The sequence below is a fragment of the Oncorhynchus keta genome, chromosome 32 (genome assembly GCF_023373465.1).
Source record: "Oncorhynchus keta strain PuntledgeMale-10-30-2019 chromosome 32, Oket_V2, whole genome shotgun sequence".
Lineage (NCBI taxonomy): Eukaryota > Metazoa > Chordata > Actinopteri > Salmoniformes > Salmonidae > Oncorhynchus > Oncorhynchus keta.
In genome coordinates, this window is record NC_068452.1 from 20,926,874 (window position 1) to 20,952,314 (window position 25,441).

The window sequence follows — 25,441 nt, forward strand, 5'->3', positions numbered from 1 at the left end:
GAACATGGGACCCATTCACTACCACAAAGCAATGTCCTTAACCTCTCTGACAGCATGGGCACACAGGCAGGCATGCTGTTTCACTGGAGAGACAACCACATAGGAAGGAGCAATGAGGTGCGTGTGTGTGTGTGTCAGGGTTGGGGACAATTTCATTAAAGTTCAGTCAATTCAGGAGATAAATATACATTTTATTCAGAGATTGAACAATATTGGCCATTATTTTCTAAGACTATTTTCCAAATTTATGGGTCTCAAACTTTAATTAACCTTCAATGGAGCGTGTGTGTGTGTGCATCTGTGTGTGTCCCGTGTCTCACCGATAAGCTGGAGGTGGGCTGGCTCTTGTTGTGGGGGCTGAACTTGGGTTTGGGGGGCTTTCCTGCCAGACGGTCCTTGTGTCTCCTGCTGTTCATGTGCTGAGGAGATCAGAGGAGAAACATTAGTCTGCTAATCTAGTTTATATGGTTGGATTTATCTAATAGACCATGCCTGATCTACACCGAGTGAACAAAACATTAGGAACACCATCCTAATATTAAGCTGCCCCTCCCTTGCCCTCAGAACAGACTCAATTTGTCAGGGCATGGACTTTAGAATGTGTATAAAGCGTTCCACAGGGATGCTGGCCCATTTTAACTCCAATGCTTCCCACAGTTATGTCAAGTTGGCTGGATGTCCTTTGGGTGGTGGACCATTCTTGTTACGCACAGGAAATTGTTGAGCGTGAAAAACCCAGCAACATTGAAGTTCTTGACACACTCAAACCGGTGCGCCTGGCACCTACTACCATACCCCGTTCAAAAGCACTTCAATCTTTTGTCTTGCCCATTCGCCCTCTGAATGGCACACACACAGTCTATACTCAATTGTTTCAAGGCTTAAAAATCTTTTATTTTTAACATGTCTCCTCCCCCTTCATCTACACCGATTGGATGTGGATTTAACAAGTGACATCAATAAGGGATCATAGCATTCACCTGGTCAGTCTGTCATGGAAAGAGCAGGCAATTCTTAAGGTTTTGTACACTCAGTGTACAATATTTAGAGGACACAAAAACCACACAGAGAACCACTACTTCCCTCCATCTACAGTATGCGTGTCTATTTCTCGCTCCGATGTTCCACTATCAACTGGCTAATCCTAGTTCATCGGAGGAGGTTTTAACAGTGCCATTGGAATACACTACTAAAGGCTTGTTGTAGGCAAGGTTGCTACACACGCCCACATATATATACTGTATCTTTTCCATGACCAGCTGGTGTGAGAGAGCTGCAAAATCTTCCAGAACCATCCCATCATACGATTTTACATGTACGACTTAATAAACGTCACCAGGGAAACAATTACCCGAAACAGACTAGAAAAGAGGTTCAATCATATACCATGTGCCGAGATTACCACACGCTAAACACGTCAATATCCTGCAATAACATACTGCAAACAGCTCTTACAGGCTCAAATAGACCGTTCTGAGTGAATCACCATACCATCTGATATACATCTGCTTAGTGTGGGAAAACAATCACAGCATAAAAATGTAAAATGCTCATACGATGCTTTTTCCAGAATAGCTTTATTGTGATAAAAATGCAGTCGCTGCCGCTGTGCCAGGTGATTTCAAACGCACATTTCCACTGCTAGCATCACCTCGGGAGTTGTAAACCTTCTACTGTAACATGTGCAAAGAGCATTTAATACGTTTGTTATTACATCATGAGTCCTGTGCTACCTTTGAAAATGGGAGGGCTGAGGTAGTGATGTCATGGGTACAGTCCAGTCGGAAAGTATTCAGACCCCTTCCCTTTTTAATGACAAAGCAAAAACAGGTTTTTAGAAATGTTTGAAAATTTATTTTAAAAAATCGGAGAAGGGCCTTGGTAAGGGAGGTGACCAAGAACTCGATGGCAGAGCTCCAGAGTTCCTCTGTGTAGATGGAAGAACCTTCTAGAAGGATAACCATCTCTGCAGCACTCCACCAATCAGGCCTTGATGGTAGAGTGGCCACTCCTCAGTAAAATGCACATGACAGCCCGCTTGGAGTTTGCCAAAAGGCACCTAAAGGACTCTCAGACCATGAGAAACAAGATCCTCTAGTCTGATAAAACGTAGGAATGGCTTCGGAACAAGTCTCTGAATGTCCTTGAGGGGCCCAGCCAGAGCCCGGACTTGAACCCGATCGAACATCTCTGGTGAGACCTGAAAATATGATGCTCCCCATCCAACCTGACAGAGCTTGAGATGATCTTCAGAGAATAATGGGAGAGACTCCCCAAATATATATGTTCCAAGCTTGTAGCGTCATACCCAAGAAGACTCGAGGCTGTAATCACTGCTAAAGGTGCTTCAACAAAGTACTGAGTAAAAGGTCTGAATACTTACGTAAATTTAATATTTGAGTTTATTTGAGTTTTTTTTTATTTTATACATTTGCTAAAAAACTATTTAATATATTTTAAAATAAGGCTGTAATGTAACAAAATGTGGAAAAAGACCCTGAAAATAATTAGTCCAACCAAGAAATCAAGTGTTAAGTTTGTTTGAAGAGGTAGTTCTATAGTCTGTCCCTTCAAAGTCTATTGTAGAGTGACCTCATCTATCTGTCTATCCATCTGCTCATGCCAAATAAAAACGTATTCATCATGTGACAGGATACACTTGAAAAACAGATTTAAATCTCAATGTGACCTTCTCTGGTTAAATAAAGGATACATGAAAATAACTAATAACCCCACACAGAGCCAAAAACACTGCAGGACCAGAGACATTTGAATGAGAGTCTTATTCGATTAGCACTCTCTATCAAGCACCTCTCAGGGTGTGCAATATTACCCACAACCCCCCTCTCTTTCCTCTTCTCACCTTTCATGTCACGCAAACAGCACCATGAGTTCTGAGTAGCCCAGAGGGTCATCCCTGTCTATCTCCCATACCACATGGCTACATTCACAATATCTTATACTCTTTCCAGCTTATTTCGGGTCATTTTGAGCTCCATCAATTCAGAACACTGTCAGGACACGTTTAGTGGAGGAGGAAAGAGACCCAGTGTGTCAGATCTCCACATAGACTAGTGGCTCAATGGCCTCACTGTGAGAGAACATGAAACCAGATCTTGTCCAGTCCAATCACCTCAGATCGACTCAGGAAGTCAACATACGAAATTATACCCCAGCTGTTTCACTTCTCCTCACCTGGCTGAGCTGGGTCTCCGAGTTGACATAGATCTCACACACCTCGCAGTGGAAGTTCTTGCTGGCCACCCCCACGCTGCCCTTGGTGCCCAGGCGCTTGCTCTTGCAGGCCGAGCGCCCCCCAGCCCCCGCCACCTTCCCCCGGCGCCGCGGCTGGACGCTCTGGCCCTCCAGCATCTGCTTGTGCTTCGTACCTGGAGGAGTGGATTGGGAGGAAGAGAAGTTCAGACACACTCTGGAGCAGGTACAGTATATACAGTGGGGGAGAACAAGTATTTGATACACTGCCGATTTTGCAGGTTTTCCTACTTACAAAGCATGTAGAGGTCTGTCATTTTTATTATAGGTACACTTCAACTGTGAGAGATGGAATCTAAAACAAAAATCCAGAAAATCACATTGTATGATTTTTAAGTATTTATTTAGCATTTTATCGCATGACATAAGCATTTGATACATCAGAAAAGCAGAACTTAATATTTGGTACATAAACCTTTGTTTGCAATTACAGAGATAATACGTTTCCTGTAGGTCTTGACCAGGTTAGCACACACTGCAGCAGGGATTTTGGCCCACTCCTCCATACAGACCTTCTCCAGATCCTTCAGGTTTCGGGGCTGTCGCTGGGCAATACGGACTTTCAGCTCCCTCCAAAGATTTTCTATTGGGTTCAGGTCTGGAAACTGGCTAGGCCACTCCAGGACCTTGAGATGCATCTTACGGAGCCACTCCTTAGTTGCCCTGGCTGTGTGTTTCGGGTCGTTGTCATGCCGGAAGACCCACCACGACCCATCTTCAATGCTCTTACTGAGAGAAGGAGGTTGTTGGCCAAGATCTCGCAATACATGGCTCCATCCATCCTCCCCTCAAAGCATCCCAAAAGAATGATGTTTCCACCTCCATGCTTCACGGTTGAGATGGTGTTCTTGGGGTTGTACTCATCCTTCTTCTTCCTCCAAACACGTTGAGTGGAGTATAGACCAAAAAGCTACATTTTTGTCTCATCAGACCACATGACCTTCTCCCATTCCTCTTCTGGATCATCCAGATGGTGATTGGCAAACTTCAGACCGGCCTGGACATGCGCTGGCTTGAGCAGGGGGACCTTTCGTGTGCTGCAGGATTTTAATCCATGACGGCGTAGTGTGTTTCTAATGGTTCTCTTTGAGACTGTGGTCCCAGCTCTCTTCAGGTCATTGACCAGGTCCTGCCGTGTAGTTCTGGGCTGATCCCTCACCTTCCCCATGATCATTGATGCCCCAAGAAGTGAGATCTTGCATGGAGCCCCAGATCGAGGGTGATTGATCGTCATCTTGAAATTCTTCAATTTTCTTATAATTGCGCCAACAGTTGTTGCCTTCTCACCAAGCTGCTTGCCTATTTTCCTGTAGCCCATCCCAGCCTTGTGCAGGTCTACAATTTTATCCCTGATGTCCTTACACAGCCCTCTGGTCTTGGCCATTGTGGAGAGGTTGGAGTTTGTTTGATTGAGTGTGTGGACAGGTGTCTTTCATACAGGTAACGAGTTCAAACAGGTGCAGTTAATACAGGTAATGAGTGGAGAACAGGAGGGCTTCTTAAAGAAAGACTAACAGGTCTGTGAGAGCTGGAATTCTTACTGGTTGGTAGGTGATCAAATACTTATGTCATGCAATAAAATGCAAATTAATTACTTAAAAATCATACAATGTGATTTTCTGGATTTTTGTTTTAGTCTCTCACAGTTGAAGTGTACCTATGATAAAAATTACAGACCTTTACATGCTTTGTAAGTAGGAAAACCTGCAAAATCGTCAGTGTATCAAATACTTGTTCTCCCCACTGTATATATTTGCCATTGGGGCAGAGAGAGAACATTTTATAGCTAATTTCCTGCTATTCTACACATTTTTTGTAGATTTTTTCTTCTTCTCAGTTTTAAAGCTAATAGCCTGTAATAAAAATAAATAAATCTTGGCATATGACGTGTTCCTATGCTATCCGAGGGGGCTGCAGGGTGTGCTACGCCAGAGACTGTAGTGTTCGTACCACTGTTGTGTGCCTCCAGCTGGGATGTAGAGTTGACAGTGACCTTGCACACGGGACAGTGGAGGTGTGGCTTGATCCTCTTGGGGTCCTTGACCTCCTCACCCCCCTCTGTTCTGGAGGTGGCCTTTGGGGCCTCTGGGCCCTGCTCGGGGCCACTGGTATCTGAGGCTCCACTCTCTGAGGCCTGGGAGGAGGGGGACACCTCTCCCTGGGGCCCGGGGGACAGGGTGGCCAGCTCCATGGAGGACACCTCAGATACAGGAGTCAGCATCACAGAGCTGCTGCTGCCAGGGCTCTCGCCCAGCTTCACAGCCTCACAATTCACCACTCGCTCCAGGTCAGCAGGCAGCAGATCTGGGGAGGGGAAGGAGAGGAGGCAGTGGTAAGTCACTGAACATTACACTGGGTGGTAAGGGAAGAGTGAAGAGCTCAGTGCCTGAAGAAAGCCAGGTCTACAGTTGATCACTGCAGTATGACGTTCAGTGACCCATAGGCCACTTCACTTCACTTAAAACCTCAACATCCGGTGGAATTGCAGAGCGCAAAATTCAAAACCAGAAATACTCATAATAAAAATTAATAAAACATACAAGTGTTATACATCGGCTTAAAAATTAACTTCTTGTTAATCCAACCGTTGTGTCATATTTCAAAAAGGCTTTATGGCGAAAGCATACCATGCGATTATCTGAGGACAGCGCCCAGCACACAAAACATTACAAACTGTTACCAGCCAAGTAGAGGAGTAACAAAAGTCAGAAATAGCGATAAAATGAATCACTTACCTTTAATGATCTTCATATGGTTGCACTCGCAAGACTCCCAGTTACACAATAAATGTTAGTTTTGTTCGATAAAGTCTCTCTTCATATCCAAAAACCTCTGTTTTGTTGGCATGTTTTGTTCAGTAATCCATTGGCTCAAAGGCAGTCACAACATGCAGCTGAAAAATCCAAAAAGTATCAGTAAAGTTCATAGAAACATGTCAAGCAATGTTTATAATCAATCCTAAGGTTGTTTTTAGTCATAATAATCTATAATATTTCAACCGGACAATAGCTTTGTCTATATAAAAGAAAAACAAGAAAGGCAGCCGCTCTTGGTCGCGCGCAGAAAACAGCTCTGGGACTTCCCAGGGTCCACTTCCCAGGGTCCACTTCCCAGGGTCCATCTTACTCCCTCATTTTTCAGAATACAAGCAGTTTACAGGCAGTTTACTTTGGGCACGCTTTTCATCCGGATGTCAAAATACTGCCCCCTACCCCAGAGAGGTTTAAACATACCACTGTATTCTCTCACATGTTCAGATACAGATTTGTGTTAATCTAGTCTGTCCCTTTGGGTTAAAAACAAATGCTGATAGTATAGCTGAAATGCTCATTCATGAAATGAATAAGTAAATGCTCATTCCAATGTACTGACTTCAAACGCTTCATATTGCAGAATGTGTTTATGGATTATGGAAACAAGATTGTAAAAGTAGCATTGCAAGCAATACATTTGTGAGTGAAAAGTGACATTGAATAATGGTTGTTCTCATTTGAGGCTAACATGGAGTATTTGCTCCTTTCTGTTTAGTCATTTATCTACAAATGACCATGAAGTGTTTGAAGGCAGTGCATTGGAATGAGCATTTACCAATGCATTTCATGTGTTAGCTTTGTGGCATTTCAGCTATACTATCAGCCTTTGTTATTAACCCCGAGGGCCAGACTAGACTAACACAGGGTAGATTCAATCTCTCTGTCTCTCTCTCTCGCTATCTCTCTCTTCAAATATCAACTGAAGGTCCTGAAGGCTCAGTCAATATAAACAAATGCATCGACTGCACACACACACACACACACACACACACACACACACACACACACACACACACACACACACACACACACACACACACACACACACACACACACACACACACACACACACACACACGTGACGTTTTGGACTCCGGTGAGGGTTTTTTCGGCAGTTCAGGCACAGAACAGTTTTTCTGGAGGCAAGTTCGGAGCCGGAATCTAAACACCTTCATCTGTGATTGTTTAACAGTAGGTATTCTTTAATAAAGTCTTTGTTGTCATTCAAAGAGACATGACTCGTTTTCATGCAAATTTTTCCATTGAAAAATACTGCACCAAACATCTTAGTTAGAACGTCTAAATTAATGACATATTTCTCGAATAATTCGGACTATTTGGAGGAAATGTATACTGGCTATGGCATCTCAAAATGGAAAAACATTACTATTGCCGTTATTTCTCATTTTTAAGAGAGTATGAGAGCACACTCGTTTGGTTCGGGCTAGACGAGTTCAGATAGGCGCTAGCCGAACTGAAGCACCCTCTCAAACACCCTTCACAATCCTATTGGCCACATTGATTTATCTTCCAAGTCCCAGAGTAAATCCATCATGGAGATAAGGGCTCTTCCTTATCATTCTCCTTCCGGAGGAGAAGGAACCCTAGAAGGCTGAGATTAGACAATCCTTCCTCTCTGTAATGTAATGCGAGACTGGCCTCTGGGAGATTCAGGTCCCCCCTCCAGCAGGGGATTGGTATGATCCTGGGCTTATGTGAAAGACAAAGATCGGGCCACCTGAGAAGACTCTGGGGGGGGAGGGATAGTGATCAATGGATTTAGCAGGAGGCCCAGAGAGGAGGAGAGGCTTGTGGGAATTAGTCCCTCCTCAGACGCCAGACGCCTTAAACTCATGAAGGGTTTTATTCTGAGCAGGAATGTTTAAGGTATCGTATCGCTGTTCACTTACAGTGCCTTAAGGAAGTATTCACACCCCTTACCCTTTTCCACATTTTGTTGTGTTACAGCCTGAATTTAAAATGGATTACATTTAGATTTTGTGTCACAATACCCCATCATTTCTCAGTTGAATTTCTCATTTCTCAGCGAAATGTTTACAAAATTCATTAAAAATGTAAAAACGTCTTGAGTCAATAGGTATTCAACCCCTTTGTTATGGAAAGCCTAAATAAGCTCAGGAGTAAAAATGTGCTTAACAAGTCACATAATAAGTTGCATGGATTCACTTTGTGTGCAATAATAGTGTTTATCATGATTTTTTAAAACTCCCTATGGGAAAATGAATGGTGGAAAAACGAATGGAACCATTTCCCTGTTTGACCACTAGGTTTTACTGTGGGGCTCTATAAATACTTTCTAAATGCACTGTATAAGGACTAACTCTGTAGGAACTTCTGGTAGGTTCTTCCCACATTGGTGCACATTATACAGATATATGTCAAACATGATACAGCTTGACTTTGAAATGTCCAACAACTCAAAATCAAATAGTACCCTTACTTCCTAGACCTCAAATGTCTCAAAAAGAAAACCAACCATGGCAGTGATGCTGCAGAGTAGCACGACACAGATGCATCTTTGGGCACAAACCTTTTGTCAGTCCGTGTCCTCCTCACTCATTCCAAACGTTCCCTGACTGGCTGACTGAAGTGACTGTCACCCCAATGCTGGCTGCCAGCACTAAGGCCAGTGTATTGGCAGTGAAGAGCCCCACACTGCCTGAGGAGTGGAGGGCTAAAAATCCCTCTCCTGCAAAGAATCGATGTTCAGATCGATGTCTTGTTGCGAGTCACTCGCTTATTTGACCATGGAAAGGCAGAACAGTCCAATTAAATCAGTGTGTAAGGCTCAGACTGTAAACCGTGCAGTATCTGAATACTCTATCTGTAAACTGTAGCGTCAGAGGGTATTGACTACATGACAGAGCTGACTGTTGTCATAGAGCTAGTAGCTATAATAATATTCTGATTAGAGCAGTGATGAGACCTCACCACCATGTTCATTAACCCAGCAGTGTGGAAGACACACACACACACACACACACACACACACACACACACACACACACACACACACACACACACACACACACACACACACACACACACACACACACACACACACACACACACCAGCCTGTCTAGAATCACTAGTCCGTGACACTCTTAAAGAAAATGGACAACTTCCTCAAGGGAAATCCACACTATATTTCATCATTAGACGTCTGAGTCTTGTTCCCCTTGGAGACAGCTTCAACAAAAGAGTCAATCAAACGCGGAGGTGATTGATGGTTGTCATTGACGATGCCGGGCCCAGTATCTCTAGGTACCAGTATGCCGACCTCTCTCTCGCTCTCTTTTTCAAGTGGAAAATCATTCAACAAAATAATAATCATCCTTTATATCAGTCTAATTGAGGTGTAGGTTACATGACACATGCCAGTGTTCTAACTTGTAACACAGCTGCATGGGATTTCTACTAATGCGACTCAGTGCATCCAATGGCGATGTCTGTAAAGTCGACTAGTGTGGATATGATGGAATCGATTCCTTGATTGGTTCTCAATGGGTGACAACACGGGCATTTTAGTCCGATTGGCACCTGCCATGCTGAGTTTGATGACAGACAGAGATCATTTCAGTGTTAATTTTGAGTGTTCCCCAATTACAGCTTGGCATTGTAGCGCTCGCCGCCACTGGCTCGCTCTGCTGCATTTCAATTTCACATCGGGCCAATCACACAATGTGGCTTATTAAAGAGCGTACCTCATTGCAAAATTGCCTCAGAACTGTAAAATGGTTGACAACATTAAAAAAACAGGCACAGCTTATCTACTTTCTCTTTCCACCGCCTCTCTTGTTCCCCCTCTCCTCTACCCCATCTCTCTCTCTACCTTTCAGTCATTTCATCTTCTCTCATTTTCTACTCTTTTCGTCCCTGCCGCTGCAACCCACCTTTCAGACCTCTCTCTACGATGATAGAATATTTATATTAGATTTGATGAGTGAGAGCGTTATCTTGCTCCCATTCCTTTGTCCAGTTTCTCAGAGAGAGAGAGAGAGAGAGAGAGAGAGAGAGAGAGAGAGAGAGAGAGAGAGAGACAGGCGCTGGGGGAAAGTAAAGTGTAGACTCTCTCCCAACCCACACCTCACTTCACCCTGATACCTTCCTATCACTCCTCACTATTATTCCCTCTAGCATCAGAAAGAAACTCGTTTGAAATGCAGGTCTTAACAGTAATATTTTTCAGGCCAGAATGGTGAAGGGATAGATGGAGGGAGGGAGGGATGAAGGCGGGATATACAGGATAGAGGAGGAAACTAGTCTAGCAAACAGATCCTCGAGTCCCATCGCTACATATGGATAAACAGGGCTTCTGAATTTAAATGGGATCAATCATGTAATGTAATGGGGTAATGGATGCTCTCTACTGACTTCATCAAAAGAGCACGGCTACATTTACATGTATTGGTCTCAGACTCAGGAGATACATCCATAGTCTAGTCGGGTCTATTGTGGGGGATTTCTCTCATGTCACAAACAGTACGCCCACGTCCCAAATAGCACCCTATTCCCTATGTGGTGTGCTACTTTTGACCAGTCAAAAATAGTGCACTACATAGAGAATAGGGTGCCATTTGGGACACCGATTATATAAGTGTGCTGCAGTCAGATCATTCCCTGACTTCACAGAACTCTTTAGGAACTCCTGTACAGGGACCAGGCCTTTCTCTACAAGCAGGGCAAACAGAGGGTGCAGGGAGGGTAAATTGAGAACGTTGGGGGTAAGCAAACAATCCCCCAGGCTCAGAGCCACCATCCACCACCACCGTGGGGGACAGATTGGTTATAAGGCCCAGCTGGGAGGGGCCTGGAGACCACAGGGGGTTACGATTGGATGTTTGGGGGCACCGCCGTCCTATCCTCTCATACCCATGTTCCTGATCGCAGTGTATGTGTGGGACAGGCCCTCCTGTTGTTAGAATTTAAACAGCAGACATGAAATAACACAGTAGAGAGGGAGGGAGGGAGGGAGGGACAGGGTAGCATCAAGAAATAATAATGACAAAGTACCGGAAGAGATGAGAGAGGGATGAGGGAAGATAAGTGAGCAAAGGGGAAAAGCAGAAAACATCAACAGAAAAAGGAGAGAAAAATTGAAAGAAAGATCATCAACACAGAGTGAATATTGGTAGGTTTCTGTTCTTCCCTTTTCTCCCTCTCACTATCAGTTAACTTACTCGTTGCCTCCATCGGGCCTGTGTCCATGAGTGCGGGGAGGGTCTCAGTGGGAAGTGTAACAGTTGCAGCAGTCTTAGCCCTCCCCCTGTCCCGTTCTCGGTCTCGTTCCCGGTCTCTCTCCCTGCCTGTGGACGTGGCTTCTCCAAGTCGACGCTGACGGTTCTTCTGGGCCTCCATGGCTTTCAGCTTACGGGCATGTTTATGCCCCTTATAGTGTGCTTCTGCCTGGTTCTGGAAGGGACCCCACAGAGAGCAGAAACACCACAGGAAGGTTAGCAGTAGCACTCATCCATATATTGCTGTAAGACATGCACTTTTAAAAACACTCAAATATACAGTACCTCTGCAAAAATTGAGATGACATTTTCAGCTTTACACACACACACACACACACACACACACACACACACACACACACACACACACACACACACACACACACACACACACACACACACACACACACACACACACACACACACACACACAAGACCTGGGTTCAAATACTATTTGGGACCATTTCAGTTACTTTCAAAGACACTTGGAAGTGAATATTTCGATTTTTTATTTGAAAAGACAAGTAGTTGAATATTGGAATGTATTTGGAAATACCCTTGGAAAGTATTTGGAAAGTATTTACCCGTGGAAAGTATTTACTCCAATACACTGACTCAAATACACTCCCATGCATTTAACCCAGGCATTTGTAATAGGTTATTTATAGAACATGATTTGAAAATACTTTTAAATGGAAGTAGTTGATTCGGGCCACATTATTTGAAAATATTCAAATACACAGAAAATAATTATTTAAATAACAAATATTCAAATACGTATTTGAACCCAGGTCTGACACATGTATGAACACACACACACCAACACACACTGCTGCCTGTGTGGAGGAGAGTGTATGTGTGTGTATAGAAGACCTGGGTTCAAATACTATTTAGGACATTTCAGTTACTTTCAAAGACACTTGGAAGTGAATATTTAGATTTTTTATTTGAAAAGACAAGTAGTTGAATATTGGAATGTATTTGGAAATACCCTTGCAAAGTATTTACCCGTGGAAAGTATTTACTCCAATACACTGACTCAAATACACTCCCATGCATTTAACCCAGGCATTTGTAATAGGCTATTTATAGAACATTATTTGAAAATACTTTTAAATGGAAGTAGTTGATTCGGGCCACATTATTTGAAAATATTCAAATACACAGAAAATAATTATTTAAATAACAAATATTCAAATACATAGTTGAACCCAGGTCTGACACATGTATGAACACACACACACCAACTGCTGCCTGTGTGGAGGAGAGAGTCTGTTCCTACCTGATAAGAGCACTGGCACAGTGGGAGGCCAGAGGTATAATTGCATGTGTAATGTGCAAAAAGGAGACAGGATCCCATCTCGACAATCAGAATATTAAATAGGCACACTGAGACAGACCCTGCAAACAGCACGCACACACCACACAAACACAACACAACACACTAAATACCAAGCATACTGTGCACACACAAATGAACTGTGCACACACCCAACAGAGAACACACACATTCTGTCACATTCTCAGACACACTCAAAACACACACATACATTCTCCAAAAAAGGACATACACACCCTGCTGCACATTTGACCTTCACATTGTAATAATTCTCATGACCCAGCTCAATCCATGGGCAAATCCCCCTGCTATCAGAGCAAATAGAAATAGCAGATGAATCGATACAGAGATCTCTCATTCAAATGTAAACAGATGAAGCTGGGGACCTGTATTGGACTATCACCAACTCGGTCTTGTTGGAGAGATGACTACAAAGAAGGATACATGACTAGCAAGCGTTGCATGACCCCACAAACACATACAGACGCCCCCCCACACATTAGTTTAATCACCTAAACACAACATAATGATGTCTTCTCAATGTAGTTATTTTAACTACCAGTGAATCCAATAGAAGAAAAACAATTTTTTTGAATGTAGTATCCTACGGTACTGCAAATTACAGTACAGTACGCTGTTTTCACATTAGGCAATACACTTGTACTACCCATTAAAAGTGACTGAACATCACATTTCCATCATTTCTATCCTACGTGTGATCAATGGTGTGGTCCTTAAAGACATCTTTCACAATGTAACAAATTAAATAAACGACAGAAAGATTGTGTTTAGCAGGCACTAGTTTGCATGAAGACTGTCTTGAGCATTTTGCCATAGGTTCTCATCGAAATCGCAGTAAATATCCTTATTAATCACACACCTGGGGAAAAACCTTTCGGTATGGCGAATCGAAGTCTGGTCTGGATTGATGTTATTTGCATGCCTCCTCGAGGCCCTGAAGGAGGGTGGTACACTTAGGCGGATGGCAATCATACATCTTCCAACTGTATTGTAATCGTGTATTGTACTTTACAGTAATGTTTTTATTTGATTTGATTTGCTTTACATGTATTGTAGTGTTCCTCGACATGGCTTAGTTCGTACGAGCATGGCACGAGTAACACCAGAGTTGTGGGTTCGAATCCCACTGGGGTGTTACAGAACTGTGTCAGCCAGTGTCAAAAAGACCAGAGCAACTTCATTCTGGGGATGCATTTCTTTCTTGTTTTGGACTTTCTGGATGATTTGCGTATTGATATTGTATTGGTATTGTATTGATATTGTATTGGTATTGTATTGGTATTGTATTGATATTGTATTGATATTGTATTGATATTGTATTGATATTGTAATGGTATTGTATTGATATTGTATTGATATTGTATTGGTATTGTATTGATATTGTATTGGTATTGTATTGGTATTGTATTGATATTGTAATGGTATTGTATTGATATTGTATTGGTATTGTATTGATATTGTATTGGTATTGTATTGATATTGTATTGGTATTGTATTGGTATTGTATTGGTATTGATATTGTAATGGTATTGTATTGATATTGTATTGGTATTGTATTGATATTGTATTGGTATTGTATTGGTATTGTATTGATATTGTATTACTGCATTGTAGGAGCAAGAAATGCAAGCATTTCACGACCAATACACTTGGATTTGATTCATTACAAACAGTATTTCTCTTGATCTTGTCAATATATTGGATCAGACTTTTTTTTACTGTGATGTAAAATCATTAGTCATCATCATAGTAGTACATTTGAGTATATATTATACTATTTATGTTTCTACTTTAGAGACATACATTTTCATTATCTATTGTTGTTCTCTAAATCTGTAGCAGACAAACCAGTACACATGTCAAATCTATAGGTTTACCAAACGGATTAAGTAATAGTAAAATATATTTTTACAAAAGAGAAGAGAATCATATCAAAAGTAATGTGAGCATTGCATTGTGAAATTACTTCATATATAGATGTATTGAAATGGGAAACATTTATTTCTTGATGAAACACTGATTAAGTTTGGTCTAAAAAGTGACTGTATGATTTTGTGTGTTGTACTTTTTGATGAGCTTTTGTACTAAGAGTTGAAAATGAAAATTGCACCAAACCGATAAAAATATATATATACAGTATTTAATAATTTTGCTCCTGGGTGCTGATTGGCTGAAACAATGGTAACTGAAATATCAAGGCTACTGCACAAACAGCAAGACAAATAGTTAGCTCAGAATTGATCATGTAAATGCATTCCTCACTCTTGCTGTTCTGCTCTGTCATGAACTCATAATGATCAACTCACAGCCGTCTCTCAATCCAGCTCCTCTTTAGAATTCAAAGAATTTCCTACCTTGCCATATAAATGCAAATAAGTAATAAAATAACTCAAGCCGCAAATAGACCTGAAATGAATTGTGGGGAAGAAATTAGAATGAAGAGAAAGAGTGGGTTCTACTTTGATGGGCAAGCCAATGAAGGAATCCTAAATGCTGGAGAGAAGCGTGGAAGTGACTCACCCTGTTCAATTAAGCTTTTCTCACACAATGAGACCTTCTTAGAATGAATACAACACACTGGTGCTCCTTTTGGGTTTTGTATCTTCTCTCAACTGCCTCAGCCTCCATAATAACCTTAATAGCCATGGTACCACACAGACGCACACACACACGCGCACGCGCACACACACACACACACACACACACACACACACACACACACACACACACACACACACACACACACACACACACACACACACACACACACACACACACACACACACACACACACACACACACACACACACACACACACACACACACACACGTCTCATATGACAACAAAGCAATGTGGGTAAAAGTAAAAACCAAGGCAGATCAGATCCATCAGAACCATGCTCTTTGGCTATATGTAGTTAAATATGTACACTGTGTACAATATTAACAAACCAAATGATGTACCTACCGTTCTGTGTCGGGAGCTCTGGCTATAAATAAACCAACAGCAGCCATCAACACTTCTTTAAACATTACTTGGACTATAATATTTCACCATGTCGTCTGACTGATCGGCCGTGAAAATGCTTATGAGATTATTGTGCTGTGACAAATCAGCTCTGCTCTCTTTCAGCCCCCGTTACGTTCTTCGTTCTCCAGCCCAACTCCGAGCCATACAGTACGAGACAGACAGAGAGACAGGGAGACACAGGGAGTGTGAAATGAACATTAGCATGAGCACTTAGCATTTTAAAAGGCACTGACTGTCACGTCACACTACCAGACATGAATGCAGGCTTTGAGACTCTTTCTGTCATGAAAAGCGCTATAGAAGTTGAATACATTCTTTATTACACATTCTCTAAATAAGACTTCTGTCTCGATCACTATCTGACGATTCAATGTGCTCCATCGAATGTACGTTCACAACGAACATTTTTTATATTTCAAATAAACATTACAGAACGTGGAGCTAATAAACAATATCTAATACTAAATAGTATACAATATACCGCTAATAAATACTTAAATAATTTTCCATTGAAAGTTTATTGACAGTTTGACTGAGGAAGTTTTCCTCCTCCCTATAATAGGCTGTTTAAAGCTCCGTGCCCCCTATCTTCTCACCCCCCCCCACCTCAGACCCCCAGACCTGACACCTCTCTACCGGTGTAGCTCGCGTTGTACGGAGGGAGGATAGGAATGGGATTTGCTCTGCCGTGTGATGCCTGGAGAGAACACCTGCCACTGTCTACTCTGCTTTCCTTTCCCCCTCAGCCTCAGCTCACCCTCTTCTGTGTCTCTGCTCCTCTTTGAAGATCAAGTCTCCAGAGGATGTGTGTGTGTGAAACAGTATTTGTGTGTTCCTCTGTGTGTATGCGTAAGTGAGAGAGCGAGAGAGAGGGGGACAGGGAGAGAGAGTTTTTTAAAAATCAGCCTTTGCCCAACTCTTAGGTGTTTGTGTGTTTAAGACATCCCATTTCATTGGTTGTTTGTTTATGTGACTGTGTGTGTGTGTGTGTGTGTGTGTGTGTGTGTGTGTGTGTGTGTGTGTGTGTGTGTGTGTGTGTGTGTGTGTGTGTGTGTGTGTGTGTGTTTGAGGTGGCAGGAATGGGAGAAATCAAGAGAGGAGTTGAGAATGTTGGCTCCTGCCTGGGCTCGTGATTGTTTCTGCTCTTTGCTGATAAATGGAAGCTTTCCCTGCTGTCTAATCCCTCGCACCAATACAACCTACCGCAGTACACTCACACACCCACACACACCACTTCAGATATCCAGGAATACAGAAAAGCAAATGAATACCTTCCGATTGAATAATAAGAACATTTCACACGGAGGAACACACGCACGAGCGTGTGGATACACACACACAAACACACGCATGCACGCTCAGAGCCCGACTGGACACACACACACAAACACACGCATGCACGCTCAGAGCCCGACTGGACTCCCTATCAGCCGCCACAGATACGCTGCTGTGAGTCAGTCAGGATGATAAGAGCTCAGGTAATTTGGAACGCCTTTATTTTCTTAAAACATTAAAGAAGATAGCTGGAAGGAACAAATAAATGTTGATTTCTTCTAATTGTCAAACCTACCAACTAAAGTCTGCAACTCACTTTCCTTCTCTCTTAATCACTCTCTCTCTCTTTTCTCCCCTTCCATCTCGCAGTCATGCAGACAAACGCGCACGCACGCACGCACACACACCCACACCCACACACACACACACACACACACACACACACACACACACACACACACACACACACACACACACACACACACACACACACACACACACACTCTCTCTCTCTCTCTCTCTCTCTCTCTCTCTCTCTCTCTCTCTCTCTCTCTCTCTCTCTCTCTCGCTCTTACCGGGGAGTTGAAGCGCAGGTGACAGATGTTACAGGAGATGATCTGTTTCTTCTTGAGTGGCTGAGGGACGCCAAACGTGTGGTTGATCACCGCCTTCTGCACCGGGTCCATCTGCAGGACAGACAGGAGACCAGGGGCTAAATCTATCAGTCCATCCGCGACCTCAAACCCCTGATACCCCTATAAATCCACTGGGTTTGACCACAACAAAACTACATGGGGAATTGGAGACGCAGCTAACGTCAGCCTGAGGATGCAACGGCATGCGAGCTCTGATCCAGGGCAGTATAGTGGGAAGAACCTCGAGAAAGGGACTTTGGGCAGACAATATAGAAGACAGGTCACATGACTTTTACTGTCTACATGCCTAAAGCCTGCAGAGATTCCTGAGAGAGGGAAGATATTCTCTCCCCATCACAGCTGATAGGGGGTGTGGGGACAGAGTGCCAGAGGGACTGCTCTGGGCTTGATTAGAATGGCTGGATTGCATGACGACAGCTGATTTCAGTGTGGCCCCCCCATCAGCACGGTATCAAATATAACAATCACCCTGGATCCTTCCCCAGCCTGGCGTCTGGCTCGCCCCGCGCTGCCCTCTCCTCAGAGACAGAGAGGGAGGTGGGGGGCGGCTGTGCCCGCTGCGGAGGGCTGGGTTGGAACAAAGTGCTGGGCAAACCATGTTACACTCAGTGTAACCAGATATACGTCTTCCCTGGCATCACTTCACAACAGTGGCTGTGTGTGTGGATGGCACTGGCTATTGTCTGATACATAACACTAAACAATGGCTGCCCCTCAATACACACACAGGCATGAACACACACACACACACACACACACACACACACACACACACACACACACACACACACACACACACACACACACACACACACACACACACACACACACACACACACACACACACACACACACACACACACACACAGCTCTGTTTCTGTGTTGACTCTAAATAATCTGTTTTCAAAAGGCCAGGTGTGGTGGGGTGTGGAATAGAAACAACCTTAAAAGCACCTGTCTTACAACCTCCACCCTGTGCAACACTGCTTACCCTCTGTTCCCTCAAGGGTAACCCTACACCCCTCTATTCTGGCTCCTTAAACAAAGCGGTGCAGTGCTGCTACCTCGGGGAGCAACTAACCTTTCCCTTCCGAAGCCAAAACTGTGTCATGGAAACAGAGCTCCTCTACACTGTGCCCTCTGGCCACCTTCACAGGGTGAAGGTGCACACCGCACACAACTATTTGTTTTAGGGAGCTGAGAGAATGTGGCCATTGTTCGCCCGCAGCCATCCTGAACAGGCCGGTATAAATGCACCTATTGTCCGGCCCACTTCCTCTCTCCCCCCTCCCCCTCTGCAGACAGGAGCTATCTCATGGCGGGCCGCAGCTGAAACGATGATTGAGGTGCAGGGGGAGACTGGGGTCTATTTAGCTCGTGAGACAGGTGCATTCATCTTCCCCCTGCACACGCCCCGAACAACGTGTGCCTCTGCCTCACCGGGCCCCAGAGAACCTGAATGTCACCATTGAGACTGGGGCTGGAGTCCCAAATTAGACCCTATTCCCTATGTAGTGCACTACTTTTGACCAGGGCCAGTAGTGCACTAAACTGGGAATAGGGTGTCATTTAGGACACATCCTAGGAAAGCGGAAAGGTGAGACTGGAAGAGGGGGAAGGGTCCTGGTGATTAATGCCATAGCTGTATTGGTCTGGTGTGTGCTATATTAGCGAGGTCACATAGCCGCTATAGTCTAATTATTCTGTGCCAGAAGTCTGAGGTGGGTGTCATTTGCTGTTATTAACTCTTGAAGGCTGGTTGAATTCTAGGGAGGTGGTGGCAAGCGAAAGACTATGTAGCACATCTGCTAGCTGTATGCTAGAGAAGTAGTGGTTCATAGACGAGTTGCTCCCAGACCACCATCCGACACAGGACACGTGCACGCTCCCAGATGACCATCCGATAAAGGACATGTGAATGTTCCCAGACCACCATCCGACACAGGACACGTGCACGCTCCCAGATGACCATCTGATACAGGACACGTGAACACTCCCAGACCACCACCTGATACAGGACACGTGCACGCTCCCAGATGACCATCTGATACATCTCCCAGATACCATCTGATACAGGACACGTGCACGCTCCCAGATGACCATCCTATCTGATACAGGACCACCATCCGACACAGCACGTCCCAGATGACCATCTGATAAAGGACATGTGAATGCTCCCAGACCACCATCTGACACAGGACACGTGCACGCTCCCAGATGACCATCCGATAAAGGACATGTGAATGTTCCCAGACCACCATCCGACACAGGACACGTGGACACGCTCCCCAGATGACCATCCGATAAAGGACATGTGAATGACCATCCTATAAAGGACTCCCAGACCACCATCCGACACAGGACACGTGCACGCTCCCAGATGACCAGATGACCATCCCAGACCACCATCCGACAGGACACGTGCACGCTCCCAGATGACCATCTGATAAAGGACATGTGAACGCTCCCAGACCACCATCCGACACAGGACACGTGCACGCTCCCAGATGACCATCTGATACAGGACACGTGAACACTCCCAGACCACCATCTGATACAGGACACGTGCACGCTCCCAGACCACCATCTGATACAGGACACGTGCACGCTCCCAGACCACCATCTGATACAGGACACGTGCACGCTCCCAGACCACCATCTGATACAGGACACGTGCACGCTCCCAGACCACCATCTGATACAGGACACGTGCACACTCCCAGACCACCATCTGATACAGGACACGTGCACGCTCCCAGACCACCATCTGATACAGGACACGTGCACGCTCCCAGACCACCATCTGATACAGGACACGTGCACGCTCCCAGACCACCATCTGATACAGGACACGTGCACACTCCCAGACCACCATCCGATACAGGACACGTGCACGCTCCCAGACTACCATCTGATACAGGACACGTGCACGCTCCCAGACCACCATCTGATACAGGACACATGAATGGTCCCAGATGACCATTTGATACAGGGCACATGCACGCTCCCAGACCACCATCTGATACAGGACACGTGCACGCTCCCAGACCACCATCTGATACAGGACACGTGCACGCTCCCAGACCACCATCTGATACAGGACACGTGCACGCTCCCAGACCACCATCTGATACAGGACACGTGCACGCTCCCAGACCACCATCTGATACAGGACACGTGCACGCTCCCAGACCACCATCTGATACAGGACACGTGCACGCTCCCAGACCACCATCTGATACAGGACACGTGCACGCTCCCAGACCACCATCTGATACAGGACACGTGCACGCTCCCAGACCACCATCTGATACAGGACACGTGCACGCTCTTAGACCCTCCACCTCTCCCCATGCTCCTCATCCTTCCACTGTGTGAATCAGCACCACAGATCTCTCACCTCTCCCACAGTTTTCAGCTGTGCTAACATAATTGCAAAAGGGTTTTCTAATGACCAATTAGCCTTTTAAAAGGATAATTTTGGATTAGCAAATACAACGTGCCATTGGAACACAGGAGTGATGGTTGCTGATAATGGGCCTCTGTACGTCTATATAGATATTCCATTAAAAAAAATCGCAGTTTCCATCTACAATAGTCATTAACAACATTAACAATGTCTACAGTACACTGTATTTGTTATCAATTTGATGTTATTTTAATGGACATTTCTAAGCGACCCCGGTAGTGTACACTATATAGGTAAATTGTAGTTGTCAATATGAATAGTCATTCTGATACACTGCATGGCCAAAATGTACAGTGGGGCAAACAAGTATTTAGTCAGCCACCAATTGTGCAAGTTCTCCCACTTAAAAGGATGAGAAAGGCCTGAAATGTTCATCATAGGTACACTTCAACTATGACAGACAAAATGAGAAAAAAAATCCAGAAAATCACATTGTAGGATTTTTAATGAATTTATTTGCAAATTATTCTGGAAAAAAAGTATTTGGTCAATAACAAAAGTTCATCTCAATACTTTGTTATATACCCTTTGTTGGCAATCACATAGGTCAAATGTTTTCTGTAAGTCTTCACAAGGTTTTCACACACTGTTGCTGGTATTTTGGCCCATTCCTCCATGCAGATCTCCTCTAGAGCAGTGATGTTTTGGGGCTGTTGCTGGGCAACACGGACTTTCAACTCCCTCCAAAGATTTTCAATGGGGTTGAGATCTGGAGACTGGCTAGGCCACTCCAGGACCTTGAAATGCTTCTTACGAAGCAACTCCTTCGTTGCCGGGGCGGTGTGTTTGGGATGATTGTCATGCTGAAAGACCCAGCCACGTTTCATCTTCAATGCCCTTGCTGATGGAAGGAGGTTTTCACTCAAAATCTCACGATACATGACCCCATTCATTCTTTCCTTTACACGGATCAGTCGTCCTGGTCCCTTTGCAGAAAAACAGCCCCAAAGCAGGATGTTTCCACCCCATGCTTCACAGTAGGTATGGTGTTCTTTGGATGCAACTCAGCATTCTTTGTCCTCCAAACACGACGAGTTTAATTTTTACCAAAAAGTTATATTTTGGTTTCATCTGACCATATGACACTCTCTCAATCTTCTTCTGGATCATCCAAATGCTCTCTAGCAAACTTCAGACAGGCCTGGATATGTACTGGCTTAAGCAGGGGGACACGTCTGGCACTGCAGGATTTGAGTCTATTGAGTCTATTGGCTGAATGGAAGCAAGTCCCCACAGAAATGTTCAAAAATCTAGTGGAAAGCCTTCTCAGAGGAGAGGAGGCTGTTGTAGCAGCAAAGGGGGGACCAACTCCATATTATTGCCCATGATTTTGGAATGAGATATTTGACAAGCAGATGTCCACATACTCTTGGTCATGTAGTGAACGCACGCGCGCACGTATGCACACGCACGCACACGCACGCACGCACACGCACACAGTCTGTAAGAGAAGGATCAAAAACTCACAATTTCTTAATTCTAGACACAGAAGCATCTGAAGCAATGTAACCAGCAGACTGCCGGTGTGTAAAGCTGTGTGGCTTATAGGTCTGTTTAAAAACAAAAGATAGGTGGGCTTGTCTCTGGGTTGCTGGTATTAAATCTTCCACGATGGTGAGGGGGAAAACACTCTAGGAATAACGATTATATCTCAAAGCCCAGGAGAAATGAAAAGTTCCAACGACGACAGGCTGTAACCAGCGTCTGTGGGACCGGGAGACAAGTCTAGCACCGTGAGGGGCTGAGGGGTCAACGGTCAATAAAACTGTCATTAAAACAGTAGTATGGTTGTTGAATATCACATCATCAGAATCCCTGGACACCCAGTCAGCAACTCAATGTGAGCTCACTCAACCCCTCCTCCCCTGTACGGCTTTCTTTCTTTCTAACATTTTATTGAAGATTTTCAAAGCAACACAGTCAACAACAACATATATACAAAACAACAGCGATGTCGAGGTCTTCCAAAAGTAGAACATGTTAGAATATGCAAATAAGAAAATAATGTAATTGTATTCTACTCAACTCATTACTCGATTTTTTACAGTTATTTTTCAATTATATTTGTTTGTATCATTTTTCCATGGTAGATAATCAAGCATATTTCAATTTCATACATTGTCAATATATATCCCCTGCCCACCCCTTCCATACAGCCCTTCCCACACTCTCAAATTATTATATGTGCTTATTTCTATTTGGAGTACATTTAACTTAGAGTACAGTTAAAATACATTAACTATATTTGAATTTACAAATCAAATTTACAATTTCACTCTTACTTCCCTTCTCTTAAATCCTCCAAGAACCGATACTGTATTCTTCTGGTCACCTTGGTTCCCTACCTGTCCAGTGGGTGGAGCCTTTGACAATGTCTGCACATGGGTGGGCGTGACTATAATACTAACAGATATATAGGGATTTAAGGTAATGGCATCAGGCACTTTGAGTAGCCTATTTTTTCAGACATCTTAAGCTCATGAAAATAACAGAATATTTTACAGACCAAAAGATATTTTGAGTTCACACCAGCAGCGTGGGAGTTACGTAGATATGACTATGATGTTGATGTTGATGTGCCATGCCGGGCTGTGTAACTCACTGTGCTGAAGTTAGGGAAGAGGCTGAGGGGGGACGATCCATTGAGCCTGAAAGGCAGGAAGTGCTTGAGGTCGAGGTGAGGCTGCAGGGGCCGTCCCGGGACAGGCAGGGAGGCCAGGAGAGGGTTGCCCTGGGCAGAGGTGCCTGGATGGAACACAACAACACAACAGGGTATGTCAAACACTCAGAACAATCATGAGAGACCCTTTGATGTTTCGTTTTCTGTCTCTTCTCACTACCACTGAGTTTGGTAGGTAAGGAGTGAGGTAAGGAGTGAGGTAAGGAGTGAGGTAAGGAGTGAGGTAAGGCGTGAGGTAAGGTGTGAGGTGTGGGAGGTAAGGCGTGAGGTAAGGTGGGAGGTGAGGTGTGAGGTGTCGGAGGTAAGATGTGAGATGTGGGAGGTGTGAGGTAAGGTGGGAGGTGAGGTGTGAGCTGTGGGAGGTAAGGTGTGAGATGTGGGAGATGTGAGGTAAGGTGGGAGGTAAGTTGTGAATGTGGGGAGGTAACGTGTGAGGTAAGTTGGGAGGTGTGAGGTAAGGTGTGAGGTAAGGTGGGGGTGTGAGGTGGGAGGTAAGGTGTGAAGTAAGGTGTGAGGTAGGTGTGACGTAGGGTGGGAGAAAAGTTGTGAGATGTGAGGTAAGGTATGAGGTATGGTGTATCTAAGCTGTGAGGTAACCTGGGAGGTGTGAGGTAAGGTGTGAGATGGGAGGTAAGGTGGGAGGTGTGAGGTAAGGTGTGAGATGGGAGGTAAGGTGGGAGGTGGGGGTAAGGTGTGAGGTAAGGTGGGGGGGCTTGGGTGGGGGCTTGACATGTGAGCAATCCCCCTTCACGACCACCCTACATCCTATCACCCCACTGCCAGAGCTAATCCTTCAAGTACGTGCACCGGGCGCTCACGTATACACACACACACATCATTTAATTACAGATTTATTGGCTGTGAGAGGGGAGTGCCTGGCCTGCACCGTACGAGCTGGGAAGATGATACCGGATATCAAATGGACCAGGGATGAAGAGATTTCTAATTTTCCAGCTGGCTGCGTTTCAGTGGGCCGGTGCTGAGCTGGGTACTTATCCCACCGCCAGGATCAATCATCAGTATCATCTCTGGGTCGCCAGACCTGCCCTGAGCATGCGTACTGCAACACATCGTTACAACACACACCATGGATATGAAAGGAGGATGAGGAGTTATCAGGACACAATAACACACACCTTAGACAGAGAAGAGATTGACCTCGTAATAACACACACCTTGGAGAAAAAAAGGAAATTGATCCCATAACAACGGTCACCTCTGAAAGAGAGGAGATTGTCTGGTACATTACGACCCATAAGACATATCTACGCAAAGTCACAGTTGAGCTTGGTAATGTAGTAGATGCTAAAACATGGGTGGTTCTAGGTGGTCGCTATACAGTACGTCATAACAAACCGCAGATCAAGAGGTGAGACCTTATACATAGTACCACTCTCCTCACAAAGCCAAGGACCTGCAATATAATATAACACAACGAGTGAAGACTAGCTATTCAGTATATATTACAGGTATGATGACATATGTATGTACAGTTGAAGTCAGACGTTTACATACACTTAGGTTGGAGTCATTAAAACTCGTTTTTCAACCACTCCACAAATTTCTTGTGAACAAACTATAGTTTTGGCAAGTCTGTTAGGACATCTACTTTGTGCACGACACAA

At 44.4% G+C, this 25,441-nt stretch overlaps 1 protein-coding gene across 2 annotated transcripts in view; it reads right to left on the reverse strand.

Annotated features, from left to right (window-relative positions):
- The window catches only part of LOC118376278 (zinc finger protein 385C), a 215,372-nt gene that overhangs the window by 1,715 nt on the left and 188,216 nt on the right, over positions 1–25,441 (reverse strand). For both annotated transcript variants that reach the window (XM_052490885.1, XM_035762979.2), the window contains 6 exons: positions 23,739–23,881; positions 17,587–17,697; positions 11,289–11,520; positions 5,224–5,577; positions 3,196–3,389; positions 321–419 (listed from right to left, as the gene is read on the reverse strand). In XM_052490885.1, the coding sequence (XP_052346845.1) occupies positions 321–419; positions 3,196–3,389; positions 5,224–5,577; positions 11,289–11,520; positions 17,587–17,697; positions 23,739–23,881 (1,133 nt within the window). The remainder of the gene's footprint in view (positions 1–320; positions 420–3,195; positions 3,390–5,223; positions 5,578–11,288; positions 11,521–17,586; positions 17,698–23,738; positions 23,882–25,441) is intronic.